The sequence below is a fragment of the Narcine bancroftii genome, chromosome 6 (genome assembly GCF_036971445.1).
Source record: "Narcine bancroftii isolate sNarBan1 chromosome 6, sNarBan1.hap1, whole genome shotgun sequence".
NCBI lineage: Eukaryota > Metazoa > Chordata > Chondrichthyes > Torpediniformes > Narcinidae > Narcine > Narcine bancroftii.
The window spans coordinates 29845275-29861660 of NC_091474.1; the positions used below are offsets into that span (position 1 = coordinate 29845275).

The window sequence follows — 16386 nt, forward strand, 5'->3', positions numbered from 1 at the left end:
ACTGACCTACACCCAATCCATAGTCCTCCATACACCTCCTATCCATGTACCTGTCCAAATTCTTCTTTAATGTTAAAATTGAGCCTGCATTCACATCAGCTGACAGCTCATTCCACACTCCCACCATTCTCTATGTGAAGAAGTTCCCTAAACTTTTCCCCTTTCACTCTTAACCCATGCACTCTCATTTGTATCTCACCTACCCACAATGGAAATGACTATCTATATTTACTCTGTCTATCCCTCTCATAATTTTAAATACCTCTATCAAATCTCCCCTCCTTCTTCTACGCTCCAGGAAATAAAAGTCCTAACCTGTTCAACCTTTCCCTGTAACTCAATTCCTGGAGTTAAGGCAACATCCAAGTAAATCCTCTCTGCACTCTTTCCATCTTATTGATACCTTTGCTGTAGTTAAGTGACCAAAACTGCACCAATACTCCAAACTTGGCCTCACCAATGTCTTATACAACTTTACCATAACATCCTAACTCCTATACTCAGTACTTTGATTTATGAAGGCTGATATTCCTAAAGCTTTCTTTACAATTTTTAGGGAATTATGTATCTGTATTCCCAGGTTCCTCTGTTCTTCCATACTCCACAGTGCCCTACCATTTAACATGTATGTCCTTTCTTGTTTTATCCTTCTAAAAAGCAACACCTCACAATTATCTACCTTAAATTCCATCTGCCATTTTTTAGCCTATTTTGCCAGCTGCTCCAGATCCCTTTGCAAGCTTTGAAAATCTTCACTGTCCGCAACACTTCCAATCTTACTGTCATCTGCAAACTTGTTGATCCAATTTACCACATTATCATCCAGATCATTGATATAGATGACAAACAACAATGGTTCCAGCCCCGATCCCTGAGGTACACCTCTCATCTCAGGCCTCCAATCTGAGAAGCTATTATCCATCACTACTCTCTTGTTTCTGCTGTCCAGCCATTGTTGAATCCAATTCACTACTTCACCATGAATACCCTGCATCTGAATCTTCCTGACTAACCTCCCATGGGATGTGTCTGAATTAAAATTCTACCTGCTCTGCTCTGTCCAACTTTCCAGCTGATGTTTGTCCCACTGTATCCTCAGATGACTGTCTTTCACTATGTATGAGGTTGTCAGCAAATTTACTATGTTGTCATCCATGTATGTAACTTTACCAATTTCAACCATGCAGGACCTTTTCAAACCCTTTCTAAAGACCAAGTAAACCATGCATTCTGCCTTTAATCAGTTTTCTGAGTTAACTCCTCACTCACAGATTGGTGAGGCATGAACAGAATAATGCTGGTATCTCCATTCCAAGTCCGTCAGAATCTTCTCCAACAACTTCCCTTCCAATGATGGAAGGCTCACCAACCTGTAGTTTCCAGGCTTATTCCTACTGCCTTTTTAAACAAGTGGAGACAATAGGTATCTCCAGGCTTGTTGTACTGCACCTGTAGCTAACCATGATGCAATCATCCCATCAAAGCCCCAGCAAACTCCTTCCCTCTGCTTCCTGGGAGAATTACTGTCAGCCACTCAAATGTGCTCTAATAGTTCTCTCACTTTCTCCTTACAGATATGGGTACTTTTAAGGATAACAGTGTAGTCCTCCTTTAACTGTCCAGCTAACCAAGTCCTTTTCCCAGTGAATACTGATAAGTATTCTTATCCCCTGGCTCCACAAATCTAGTCCCTGAGGATCTACCCTCTTGCTTCTTATGTACTTAGTAAAGGTTTTTGGATTCACCTTAATCCTTATTTCTAAGGTCATTTCATGGCCTCTTTTGCCCTCCTAATTTCTTTTTCGAATATTTTAAAAGACTCAAGCAAATATATACCTTCCCCCGATATTAAATAAACCATAAAAGGCAAAGGGAAAAAAATCATTTTTAGCCCTCCTAGTTTTTTCTCTTATTTTTCACCTATAAATCTTCACTTGATTGTTACTAACTTTCTCGCCCTGACCTGCACTTCCTTCTTTTCCCTGTTGAACCCTTCAATATCCTTCATTAGCCTGGGTTCCCTCAGTTTACCATCTTTGCTTCCTACCCTACTGGGGTCATACTGACTCTGAACTTATTCTGTCTCGCTTTTAAACGCCTTCCATTATCAAATGTGGCTTTCTCTTTGAGTAATCTACTTTTCCCAGGTCCTGTCTTATGACTGTCAAAATCTACCTTTCCCAATCTCGGGACCTGAATTCAAGGGCCAACCAAATAATTTTCCATGACGACTTTGGTCACTGTTCCCAAAGGTTTCCTCTACTCTCACTTCAATTTCACATCTGCAGAGCAGAAGGTCCAGGCAAGCTGAAGGACAGCAACAATTAATAGATTCAGGGCAAATAAAGCACTTCCAGGCACGGCGCTGAGGGAAATGGGAGTGCCATGGGAGGGGCAATGCTGGGGGAGGGGTGGTACTGAAAGAGGGTCACACTGTGGAGGTGTGGAGTACTAAGGGAAGATCACACTGTGGAGTGGCATTACTGAGTGTGGTTCACACTTTGAGTGGGGAGTACTGAGGGGGGTTCGGTCAGGCTGTGGAGGAAGGCATCGTGTGGAAGAGATGATCGGATCCCAGGAATGGAGTTACTTGGTGTCCAAGAGTGGGGTCGATCAAGGCCGCAGGGAAGACGCAGATCAGGGAACAGAGGCTTTTGTGTTTGCATTAATTTGATGATGGGTGTTTGTTTATGTGTGAACCTAGCTGGGGGGAGCAATGGCACCACTGATGAAAGAACTGGCAAGGTGGCTGGATGCAAACCCAGACTACGCTGTGGCACCTGAATGGGCAGAGATTGTGAAGCACTCGGTAAGTCTGCTCATCAAACATGGCAGGTGCAGGAGAGCCTCTTCTCTTCTCTTTACAGCTTGGTGAATTGGCCAAGTGTTGCCCTGAAGCATTAGGCTGAGGGGTATTGGGCACAGGGGAGTGTGGGAGTCGGCTTCTCATGCCTGCTCTGCTACTCTGGAATATAGTTTTAACCTTGACCCTCAGCACCATTTTTCTGCACTAACCTCCTTGTCCACTCCCTTTCTGGAATTTTGTGTGATTGCAGCATATTTCTGCTTTCACATTTCAAATCCTTATTCAGTAAAGACTAACAGCCTTCCTCATATCTGCTAGTGTAGCATTCAGTGATTTATGTACATGGACCACAACAGGTCCCTCTGAACACCAACGACTTTCAATCCTTCACCAAAAACCTCCTCTGGCTGACTATTGTTTCTCCAGAAGTGAAGGGCCTCCCATTTCTCCACATGTTTTATTTACCCTTTTCGTATGATCCTTTTTTTTAAGCCAAGGGTCATGTGTAATACAGTAAAATCCCTGTACTTCTGATCTTTGGTTAAGAGTCTCAGATTTGGGAGTTGCTGCTTGTATAGCATGTTTCTTTATCTGGATTCAAGCAACAGCAGTATACACTATATATTCATGTAATAACATGTAATAGTTCCTCTCCTCTCCTCTCCTCACCCCCCCCCCCCCCCCCCCACTTTTTGGCTCCAAGCACCCGATGCCTCGACTGCGAATTCTCACCCTAGCCGCCCACTCATCCAAGCTCCTGATGCCCAGCCACCCACCCAGCACCCAGCAGAACTCACAATGTCCCGACTGCAGATCCTCACCTCGGCCACCCGCTCATCCATGCCCCAACACCCTGGCTGCCTGTCCAAGCTCTCGATGCCTTGAACAGCACAGGTACTTACTGCAGTCAAAAGTATGACCCTTGTAAAAGTCGCCCTACAACTGCACACCATCTCCAGCCCAAATTTGACCTAAATTGGTCCAAAAACTTCAATGATTACACGTGTATCTACGTATATATCCTGGAGCTCCACCAGATGTCTGGGTCCCGCCCCCATTACCTAATATTTATTGTGGATGGAAATGATAGAAACTTGGGTGTGCCTTTTGCTTTCTACTGATGAGTTTTGAGGGATGTCTTTCCTTGGGTTATGTGCCGTTGCATTTATCTATTACATCTTACTTGGTCTTCAGGGCTTTCTACCAGAGAATAAATTCAGCCGCATCCTCACAGAGCCCGTGGTGAAAGAGACGGGCGCCAGAAAGCGGGGAAGGAGACCACGGAGTGAAATGGTCAAACCTGGCGGGGCTGTCGGTGACACCACCTCGGCAATGGGACCCATGTTCATGAATGGACTCATCGCAGGGATGGATCTTGTCAGCCTTCAGAACCTCCGAAATATCCATAATCTTCAGCTGGCAGGGCTGATGGGGGGATTCCCTGCTGGCTTTGCTGCAATCCCTTCAGGAGAGGATGGCAAGAATAGCCTGAACATGTTGCCCATGATGCTCCCGGGGATGGCTGGCATGTCACATGTCTTTGGCGTAGGGGGATTGTTGAACAGCCCATCGGTGGTGTCGGGTACCAGCACTTCCTGTACATCTACGCTGACAACAAGTGTTTCTTCAAAAGTGAATAAAGGCAGTGAACAGCAGGGCAGTGCTGCCGAGGCGAGAAAACATGAGGAAGATGCTTTGTCAGGGGAGAAACCAGGTCCGAGTTCATCCTTCCCTGACTCTGGAGAATCGAGAGTCACCACCAGCAACGCCTTACCCTTCAACCCATTCCTGCTACACAGTATGCCTGCCGGATTAATATACCCTTCCATGTTCCTTCCGCACGGTATCGGCATGGCAGTGCCTGGCTATGCTCAAGCCGGACACTCTGAGGGAGACACCACTGGAAGCCCAAAGAAGAAGAGGAAGAAAGCCAAGGAGGAGGCTGCAAGTGATGGGACTGAACCCTGTCCACAGCTAACAAACAGAGAGGAGAGCACGAGAAATCCGACAGACTCCACTGCCGTACAGGACAGTTCTGTGCAGGAGACTAAGAAACATTCTGTAGATGGTACCCAGAATGCCGAGTAGAATTTCTATTTCCTTTTAGGTCAACTTTAGATTTTCTTGATTTAAAATTTTAAACCATGTTTATGACCCCTTCCTGCCTCAAACTGTTCTCATCCCCTCCCACCAATCCTCTCTCCACTCCCACTGTGTGGAGCTTAGGAATCTAACATGGTTGAGTTTTTTTTAAAAAACATCCTCTGAGGTTACTTTGATGGTAAGTTTTAATTGGTGACTGCATTCTCCATGGCACAAACTATGCTTGGATTGTTGCTTCAGAGATTATGGTGGGCTAGACTTGGGGGATGGGAGAGGAAAGAAGTAGGGAGGCAGAACATCCTGCTTCATCATCTAGGTATGTCGCACCAGGGGAACATCAACAGTGACTTGATGCCTCTTGCTCTAGGCTCTAGATTTGTCAGTATTTCACCTCTTTTTTTTCTAATACACTAGCCACAGAAGAGGAGGGAGGATCCAACCTGTTTAACTCACCCTGGCTGGCAAAATTGAGAGAGTTTATGTGCTTGTCCTCCCTTTCTGCAGTGCCAGTAGTCTGTTGGTGTGTCTGTCATTAGACATTATGCTGTGTCTTTGTGTCACAGTGCAATAAGCTCTTTATAGGAGTGTATACTTCACACAATAGCTGTTCCACTTTCACCTATATTAGAATTAATTGGAGCATTTGATGTTGGGAGAAGGGATGAGGCGAATAAAAGTTACAGTTACCCTTCAAAATGGATCCCCTTGAAAAAGTTTGCAAATTAGACTTTTAATGGATACATTAAATGCTAAAAATGTTGCAATAAAGCATGTACAGAATTATTCTTTGAATTGAGGAACCAGTGGAGTACTCAGTGAGAAACAGAGGAGAGTTGTGCTCATTACAGTACACGTATAACCAAGATCTGGTTGGTGAGAGAGAGTTCATAGCCCTACGTGATGCACAAATCAACAGGTTATTTTGAGCCAAGCAGATGTGTTGATCTGATGCTGTGAATAGTTGCAGTAAATAAATACAGAAACCGTTGGAAATCTGCAGTCAGTCAGATGGCATCCCATGGAGCAGAATGGTGATCGGTTCTCATCTGTAACCTCTCAACGGTTCATTTTCTCTCGAGCCATTGCCTGGTCTGCCAAGAATTCACAACAGCTTCTGTTTTAGTTCCCAATTTCATCTGCAGTGTTTGCTTTTTCAGAAGTTGCTTGTAACTGGTTCTTGTAAAGCTCACCTGCTCAGGAACAGATGAGATGTGGGCCAGATACCATTCCTTGCTATGTGTCTGCAGCCAGCATCCAGATGTCAAGCTCCTGTCAACGTACCAGCAGGCTGGTGCTCTGTAACCAAGCTTGCAAACGATTCCATCTCCCTTCCCTCCTACACACCTCCACCCTCAGCAGATGGTCATTCAAAGTCTTGGCTTCTCACATCATCTGACACCTTTTGGTAGTATTACTGGCATCTGTAATGAGGAGACTGGTTTCCCTGCAGCAAGAAGATTCTGAATCCTGCGGTAGTAATTTTGTGTAATTGTAAAATGAAATACCCAGTAGGTGTAGGAAGATGAGGTTTTCTGTTATATGACAGTTTTTTTTGTATTTTAATTATTATAAGAGGGGTGGGGAGGAGCCAAATTATAATCAAATATTTTCTGCCTTTTTTAGCCTTTAGTTTAGTTCGTGAATTGTTACTGATTTTTAAACAAAACTTTTAAAAGGGTCACCAAAGACCAATTTTCTTGATAACTCTGAGTCCAGTCCATCATGTTGGTCTCTCATTTTCTAGTGGGTAGCAGTGTATGTCCCTCATTAACTTGCAGGAACACTGGGAACATGGCCTAGGTTCGTATTTTTTGATGAAATGCCCCTGTTTTTTGCTACCCCACCCCACCCCCACTTTCAATTTTTAGCTCAGTAGATGCCGGAATACCGTTTAATCGTGGCTAATTAACAGAGGAATATCCTATAAAGAAGTGGTATCAGAGTGGCAGCAGACATGGAAGGGGTTTAGAACTCCACTCGCCTCCCCTTAGCCGACCCTTTGCTGCAGCCTGACACCTCAGGTGGACACTGGCCTCTATCCAGCCAGCCAGTCCCCTGGTGTCAGGACCCAAGGCTTAGCTTGAACAAGAAGCTTATTGATGGTTTATTTCCAAAGGGAATATCAAGTTTTGAAGTATTCAAAGTTTACTGTCCACTGAAGTTTTTTTTAAAAAAAAAAACAAATGTTGGTTTTTTGTTTTCTTCACTGTTACAAACTTGCATAACTTATGGATTTGTGCCGAGGTCCAAATGTTGAGTCGTATGTTTCGTTACTACATTATTTATTCATCTGTTGAATGTCTATGTTTTTTATTATATATAATAATTATTCTGAATCACTAACTACAAAATTCTGTCTTCTGTTTTTCTTAACCTTAAAAGGCAAGCAAATGGTCTTTGACAATTACACAGTGTGTTCAGCAGTTTGAAGTTTGAAAACTTTGGATAATTTCTAAAATCTTTTATTGAAATGTTTTACCAAAATGCACTGTTTTTATTGAGGCAACATCCCATCTGTTTGTCTGCGCTCCATTCTGATTATCCAAACCACTCTTGGGTAGAGACACTACCTGGTCTCTACTGTGCAAAATAGTTTTGATACAAATCCAAAATTAATCCTAAATTTCCCTGCAAAGCCTCAAGCTTCTACATGGATTAAGTTCTTAAATTATTCACAAATTATGTGCTTGGTACACAATGACACCTGAGCTGAGGAGAAAGGAAAAGATATCAAAATTCAGGTGACCAAATCGCATCTCTCTGGTCCACTCAGCATCTCTTGTTGCATCCTGCTACAGTCCTCCCCATCTATTGCTTGGTGAACTTGCCTTGTTTTAAATCAGGTTAACAGAATTGTGGACAGCAATCAATTTACATCAAGCAAAGAGAGGTCTCTATCGCACAGAATGTTGTGACTCTTCTCCTATTTGTTGATCTTCAAAGATACTTTTGATACATCCTGGTCAGATTAGACAACTTTGTCCTTAAAGGAAAAACAGTTTACAAAATAAAGTACAATTGTAGCGTGTGAAATACCAGTTGTTAGAAGGTGCTGTGGAGGGAACCCACTGGCAAGAGATACTGCAATTTTGCGTTGTTCAGACTTGGATCCATTTTTCAGGAAGGGGTTGTATGTGATGGGCACATGTAAGACTGACCTTGCAGCGGGAATGTGAGGGATTTTTTTTGTTGTTGTATCAGATCCTGGTTTGAAAGGAGAAACAGCAGTGATTTTGAACCTCCCTGTTAGGTGAAATCAGCCAGGCATGGATCCAGTGTCAATCAATGTAAGATGATTGTGCACTGAGCTCAGGCAGCTACAGCAACGAAGATGGCTGAAAGTATAATAGTTTCATTGTTTAACACCAAATGCCAGTGACTACACTAGAGTATCTAACAGTGAAGAACTGACCAATGCTACATAGCCTGCACGTTCCAATTCCCCTCTAATGAGGCCATCCCATCAGTAAGACTTCCAAACCAAATATCAGTTTTGCCTTTTTTTCCATCACCTGAACCCATTCCCCTGTAAAATCTGGGACACATAATGAGAGTAGACCATTCTAGTCTGAAACCACTTCTACAATTTGGTTAGATTCCATTTTGTCCACATCTCAACCCCAACTTACTGGAATTTGCTGATCGATTTCAACAACAGGTGTTATACGAGCACATCTGTAATTTCCTAATTCGTGTCCTTATTGATTAATAGAGTGTCACAATTTATTGATCCAAAAACATAATCCTTGAATTCATGCAACTTTGTAAAATAATAACTGGCATTCTAAACTTTCCCTATCTTTTTTCTGATAATCTTGAAGTAAGCCTGGGTGACTTAAGTTTCATTATTAGCACACTGTCAAATTTGTGTACTTAAATATAAATATTATTTGATATAAATATTTTACTCAGTTACAGGATACTGTTCACCAATCTTACAGCCTGTGACTCACTATAGATTTGCTGACTCTTAACTATCCAATTTTATTTTTCATAAATCTCAATAAATTTATAAAAAATTCTATAACTTTATTCCTTCCAATTCCATCAAAACCTTTTTCTATATTGGGGAAGAAATTTATGTTGTAGTTCTGCCTGATTCCCAACTTTTATTTGTGCATTCATATGGTAGAACATAGAGATCTATAGCAGAGTACAGGCCCCTCGACCCACAGTGTTGTGCCGACCTAATAACCTACTCTAACAACTGCCTACTTTATTACCCTCCATTTTTCTCAGTTCCATGTACCTATCTAATAATCTCTTAAAAGATCCTATTTTACCTGCCGACACCATTGTTACCAGCAGCACATTCCATGCATCCACCACTCACTGTGTGAAGAACTCACCTCTTGCATCCCCTGTACTTCCTCCCAAGCACCTTAAAACTCTGCCCCCTCGTGTTATCCATTTCAGCCCTGGGAAAAAACCTCTGGCCATCCACATGATCGATGCATCTCATCATCTTGTACACCTTTTTCAGCTCACCCCTTCATCCTTCATCACTCTCAGAAGAAAATATCAAGTTCACACATTCTCTCTTCATAGGGCAGGCTCTCCAATCCAGGCAGTATCCTTGTAAATCTCTTCTTCAACCCTTCTTTTAAATCCACATCTCATGAGGTGACCAGAACTGAACACAATATTCCAAGTCGATCTAACTAAGGCCTGATAAGTTCTTGTATAGCTGAAACATTACTTTATGGCTCTTGAACTCAATCCCATGGTTAATGAAGGCCAACACACCATACACCTTCTTAACACAATCAACGTGATTAGCAGTTTTGAGTATCCTTTGCACATAATCCCAAGATCTTTCAGTTTATCCACACAGCGCAGAGTCCTCACATTAACATTGTATTCTGCCTTCAAGTTTGACCGATTGAAATGAACCACTTCACACATTTCTGGGTTAAACTCCATCTGCCATTTCTCAGCTGAGTTTTGCATCCAATCAGTGTCCCTTTGTAACCTCTGACAACACTCCAGACTATTCTTAACATGACCGACTTACCTGTCATCCACAAAGTTACCCACCCTTCCTCTTCCTCATCCAGGTCATAATATAAAAGTAGATTAATTGAACTTTATAGAGGAATGTTTGCTCCCATAGGACATTACAGTACAGGCCTTTCAGCCCATGATGTAACTATAATTTTTCTCCACCTCACACTCGTAATCCTTTATTTTTCTTGCATTTAAACATCTTTTGAATGTCTCTTATGTCCCAGGCTACAATCCCCCCCCACCCCTGGCAATGCGCGCCATGCGCCCACCACTTTATGTTGTTTTTTTTAAAACCTACCTCTGACATTGCCCCTAAATTTTTCTCGCCTCACTTTAAGCAGATGTCCTCAATATTTGCTATTGTCGTCTCAAGAAAAAGGTGCTGCCTCTCCATCCTTAATCTTGAAGACTTCAATTAAGTCACCTCTCATTCTCCATCGCTGCAAAGTGCTGCCTCTCCACCCTTAATCTTGAAGACTTTGATTAAGTCACCTCTCATCCTCCATCGCTGCAAAGTTTGCTTCAAAAGACAAATTCTCCAATCCAGGCAGCATCCTGGTAAATATCCTTTGCACTCTCCAAAGCTTCCACATCCTGTAATGAGGCAACCAGAACTGAACACAATATTCAAAGTGTGGTCTAACCAGAGTTTAATAGAGCTGCAACATTACCTCGTGCCTCTTGAATGCAACCCCCCACCCCATCCCCCACCCCTCCAATGAATGAAGGCCAGCACACCATAGGTCTTCTAAACCACATCAACTAGCATGGTACCTTTAGGAATCCATTGACCTTTACCTCTCGAACCTTCTGTTCCTCCACGCTGTTAAGAATCCTCCTATGAGCCATGTACTCCACCTTCAAGTTTGTACTTCCAAAGTGCATCACTTCACACTTAGTGGATTGAATGCAATCTGCCACTTCTGCACCAAACTCTGCATCCTGTCTATATCCTGTTGTAACCTACGACAACCTTCTACACTATCCACAACACCTTTAACCTTTCTTTAATCATATGCAAGTGTACTGACCAACCCCCTCCACTTCTTCTAGTCATTTTTTTTTAAATCACAGCAGGGGTCCAGGACTCTTGCCTATATAATTTTGGTTTTCCATCTGCATGTGTAACAATAATTGTCTTCTTGAGGGAAGGTTGAATGCATTGTGCCTCCCACAGTCTAGTTTCCTGGTTTACATTTGACCTGATGCTTGTACTCTGCATTGCTGTCAGTCCTTCTGAAATGGAGACAGACACACAAAGGGGGAGAAGTGAGAGATAACAGAACTGCTGTTGGAGAGGAGGAAGACAACAAAGTGGGAATATGGTGCACAAACTAACTGGAAGAACTCAGGAGGTCAAGCAGCATCTGTGGAGGCAAAGGGTCATCATTTAGGGTTGAGATCCCACTTCAGGTTGTGCTTGACCTGCTGAGTTCCTCCAGCAGTTAATTTGCTCTTGATTTGTGAAAGGAACCCCAAGCCTCACCCCTTCCCCTTACTCTCTGTTACCCAGTGTAATGCAGATTTTGAAGTGTTTTGGGAGAGATAAGAGCACAGTTTGTTTTATAACAGAGAAAGTCTATGGACATTGTTTTCAACACCCAATGAAAATTTCCAGGTGGAAAACTAGATCATCAACTGCCACAATTTTTTTAAAGGATTGGTGGATGTTTACTGAAGCAAGATGCAGCATTTCTTAGAGTGAACTTTTAGCCAAATGGACCTCCTGTGTTTCGTATCTATTATTCTGTAACTGGATACAATAAATGGTGCCAATCCATTGAGTCTAAGCTGAGGCCAATATGGTTTAAATTGCTGTTGAGAATAGTCTGTATAACTTGAGCAGACCAATAAATGGGAGTTGTGTCTCTTTATAACTTGATGGCTCTTACAATGCAGTGCTCTGCGGACTCCATTTCATGCTACAGAATTTTTTAACACTAAGGGGGAAAAGGTGAAAGCTTTCAAACAAATTGTTTGCAGATATGTCCTATAATTATGTAATTGTTTTTAAAAATTAAAAATAATGAAGTTTAAGATTTTGATGCAGACATGCGCCACTTTTGAGTCAGACCTGGTCAGAACGAATCCTTTTACTTGAACTCAGCAAATTAATCTCATCAAGTTAATTTTTTGGGATCTAATCTCTGTCTAAAGAGCACATTTCCTGTGTTCTGGAGAGGTAACCTCAGTTTATCATTTTGTTTTGCTCTTTATGACAAATTGACCAAATGCTGATTGAAGCAACAATTAGGTACCTGTGAAGGCATTGATACATGACATTTAGCAGAACCAGACCAGGGTGAATAAATGGCATTGGTGCATTTGGAACAAGTTACATTTATACTGCAAGGCAAGTTGTATATTATGGAAAAATGAGCACAAATTGAGAATGGGAAGATTGGGCTACATATCACAAGGCCAGACCTTTTGTAAATAAAAAAATATACTTGACATTCTTTATTTAAAATACAGAGGGACTCTTTAGAGAATTATAGCAATAAATTAGAGAACTGTTATGTGTTGTATAAAGAATTTGTGAAGTATATTTCTGTTCCTCTGTTCATTTCAGCAGGCTTTGTTTTCTAATGAGGCCACTGTAGAATAATAAGAAAATTTTTAAAAAAACTTTAGAACTGCATAGACACTCTGTTACACAATGCCAGTGGAAAGTGAAACTAGACTGTGTGTAGTTTCTTCTATTTATCCTTTAATTTGTTGAGTTTTACTTTTTTATAGATATTCCTTTTGTGTAATTTATATATAGGTGTACAGACTATATGCTGGTCACTGGTTCCAAGCAGTTTCCCTTTGAGAAATGTTTTTAGTTTGATGTACCAGTTTCGTTAGGATCAGATGGCAGCACTGAAAGACACGCCTTCTTGTAGACCAAGCCACTTAAATCAATGACTTTAAATGTTTCAGTGTTCATGAAAGGTATGTGTGTTCTTGTTACATTGTGCAAACTAGACCCAGAAACTGCTAAAAGAGCCGGAGTTAATTTCTATCTTCACCGTACGGTTTGCTTATTGGTTTTGGAGGAAGGGCTTCGATGAGTTTGATTCAAACTTCTCAATGTGAAGCTGGAGTGTAAACCTTCCACCCTTTGGAAAGCATTTGCATGTTGAACTGGCATTGGAGACAATATTGCTGCAGGAATGACCTAAATGCCTGTTTCAAAATATACCTGTTTCACATCTCCATCTCACTGTGGTTGCTCTGGGATGTTTAAACTCAGAGCTGAGTTTGTGTTCCATCGACCAAAAACTCGCAGTAGCAATGGAGTTTGTGACATAACACCCTTCCTGCACTTCAGCTTCCAAAAGAGTGGCTTCTGTTCTCTACTTATCATCCTGCCCCCAAAATTAAGTTTGCACCTTGAGGTGTGAAACAGGCATCACTTTTACCCATGAATGTTAATGTGGTCCTGCAGAACTTAGTTCATGATAATGTAATTTGATTTTGGAATATTCCAATCAGTTCTGGAGGTTTTTATTTCCCCAGTCGAGCAGTTCCGATAACCTGGCATTAGGTATAAACTGTTCAGTGATGATTCAAGCACTGTGTTTATTAACTTTTGTTTCCACTGTCGTTTCCATTGTGTTGGAAACAGAATAAAATTTAACTATCAATAAAAGAAAAAGCTAAATGGAAGTTGATAAGTTTTGTATTTTAGATGTCTTAATTTCAGAATGATTAGTATGTGCTGTCTGTGATCCCCAGCTGTTCCAAAGGACATATTGTTCCATCTTCACAACCATGCCTCCATCGTCTGATGGGCACAAGGTTGTCTTCAGATCCACTGAACCCTGAAGCTGGCCAAATTAACTAATGCTTTGTCTGTTTTCCCAAATCAATAATTTAGATAGCTTGAAAGTGACAAGTTCCTAGATAGAATGGGGGAGAATCAACCTACATTTTGTTTACCCTTTCTATTTATCTCTTGGTTGGGGTCCTTGAGAAAGCGCATGGCCACTTCTGCAATGGCAACCATAAGGTGAGGAACTTTCACACAGAAAGGGGAAATCAAGTCGCAACTTTGCCATGACAGTTGTCAGGCCAATTATAAATAGTTTCCACTCTTATGAGAGGATGGTTTTCAAAACCTACCAAGTGCAGAATATCTCTTACCCCATTCTGCAACCACTCTCCAAGGCCAGCAGTTGGAACTGGCTTCCAAATGAAGGAACATCTGGGAATTGGGTATGAGTGTGTGTAATGTGAGGTTCCTGTGGCAGTCAGGGTTTCTTCCAATTGTGTGTGCTCCTGTCTCCACTAATTACATTGTGACTTGGCTTCAATCTTTAACCACTTTCCTGTTCTTAAGATTAGACCTTAATACATTGTCATTTCATTCAGTTGCCTTGCCACTCAGCATGGATGATCATGTTTCTCCATCTACGATCTCTGACCCTCCAAATTGTAGTTGTTGCCTCCCCTGTTCTCCTTCGTTGAAGGCTGCTTCTTTGAGCTGAGACCGTAGTTAATGTTGAGTTAATGATTATACATGGGAAAATTACTGAAGTTGTTTCCTGTTGCGTCTTCAGTTGCAGTGTCCATACTGGATGGGTAACCCTGGCCATTGATCAGCAGATTCATTTGCCCAGTGTTTTTAGTTTTGCACCATCTGCAACCCATGGCTTCACATGAGCCTGATTGGGAAGCTAAACAGGACTACACCTTGTCCAAGGGTGATCTGTAGGCTGTCGGATGGAAGTGCTTGACTCCTTTTGCTGAGCAATTGCGCACCATTGACACCATAGCAAGAGAATTTGAAAACAATTCAAAGTACTGAATATTTCATTTATTTTGTAACATTATGCCCAAATTCTACTGATATGACTGCCCTAGTGTCCCAATCCTGTACCTGACTTGTTGAGAGCCTCAATAAAATGTTAACATCCTGGCAGAGAACTGTTGGTATTGGCCCAGAGTTTCCATCCTATTAGCTCAATATATGAATACCTGAAGACCAACCTTTAGGTGTTTGTGTTTGAGATTTAATTTGTTCTGTTCGCTGGGAGCTCTTTTGATGTGTGTGCCCGGCAGTGGCCTTGAACAGACAGCCTTGTCACAAGAGTACTGAGTGTTCTTTTGTTTTCTTGTAGAAAGTCAGACTTGAGGTTCCAGATGATCCTGACTGTGGTGAAATTATGGTGTTAACCCTTGAGCATTTTTTGTCTCCATGGTGAGATGTCCACATTTAGACTGGTGCCCAGCCTGGAAGATATGTGCTCAAAATGCTGCAGATCCTCATCACTTAGTCCTCTGGCCACCAGGTTATAACAAATACTACTCTGCAGGGGAAGTGACTTTATGATCTCTACCACCAAGGTTACTAACTTGATTATGAATTCAAATGTTTTGTATTACAGTCCACCAATGTGCTCCAGCATGAGTGATTAGTCATATTAAATATTGCCAGAACTGAATTTAATTCTGCTCTGAGCTTTCATTCGTTTTGGAATCTACCCCAGATTTAACCCTTTAAATCCATTCTTTCTTTCCTGCTGAACATGATTTCAACCTCGCATCCACACTTATTTTTTTTAATTTTAATTTAATTTCAACAAACAGCAAGGGGGAGGAGTGGCATTGCTCGTCAAGGAAAATATGACAGGTGTGCTCAGCCAGACCAGAGGGCTCGTCTACTGAGGCTATATGGGTGGTATGACCACACTCATGGGGTTTATTATAGACCACCCATTAGTCAGCAAGAACTGGAGGAGCAAATCTGTGGAGATAGCAGACAGCTGAAGGAAACATAAGGTTGTGATAGATTTTAACTTCCACATATTGACTGGGACTCCTACACTGTAAAAGAGCTGGATGGCTTGATGTTTGTCAAATGTGTTCAGGAAAGTTTTCTAAATCAATATATAGAGGTACCATCTGGAAAGAGTGTAATATTGGATCTCAAATTAGGGAATGAGACAGGACAGGTGAAAAGTATATGCAGGGGAACATTTTTGGTTAAAATGATCATAATGCCATTAGTTTCAAGTTAATTATGAAGCATGATAGCTATGGGCCTCAGGTTAAGGTTCTAAATTGGAGAAAGGCCAATTTTTAGGAAATGAGAGGATCGAGAATGCATGGATTGGGATATTTTTAGGCAAGAATGTGCAAGGTAAGTGGAGGATCTTCAAAGGTGAAATTTTCAGAGAACAGAGTTTATATTCCTGTCAGGATCAAAGGCAAGGTTAAAAGGCATAGGGAACCTTGGTTTTTGAGGGATATTGGTAATCTGATTCAGGTGTATAACAGGTATAAGCAACATGGGAGCAATGAGGTACTTGTGGAGTTTAAAAATACATAAGAAGACAAAAGGTTGATTTGGCAGACGATGTGAAGGAAAATCTTAAGGGTTTCTACAGGTATACTAAGACCAAAAAGATAGGGACAAAATTGGTCCCCTTGAAGATCAGAGTGGTTGGCTTTGTATGAAGCCAAAAGAGATGGGAGAGGTC

General features: G+C 41.7%; 1 protein-coding gene across 11 annotated transcripts in view; it reads left to right on the plus strand.

Moving 5' to 3' along the window:
* Positions 1-15348, plus strand: part of chd6 (chromodomain helicase DNA binding protein 6) — a 218775-nt gene extending 203427 nt beyond the window's left edge. For all 11 annotated transcript variants that reach the window (XM_069884536.1, XM_069884540.1, XM_069884534.1 and 8 more), the window contains 2 exons: positions 2705-2809; positions 4001-15348. In XM_069884536.1, coding sequence (XP_069740637.1) covers positions 2705-2809; positions 4001-4894 — 999 coding nt within the window. In that variant the 3' untranslated portion in view covers positions 4895-15348. The remainder of the gene's footprint in view (positions 1-2704; positions 2810-4000) is intronic.
* The last annotated feature ends 1038 nt before the right edge of the window (positions 15349-16386 follow it).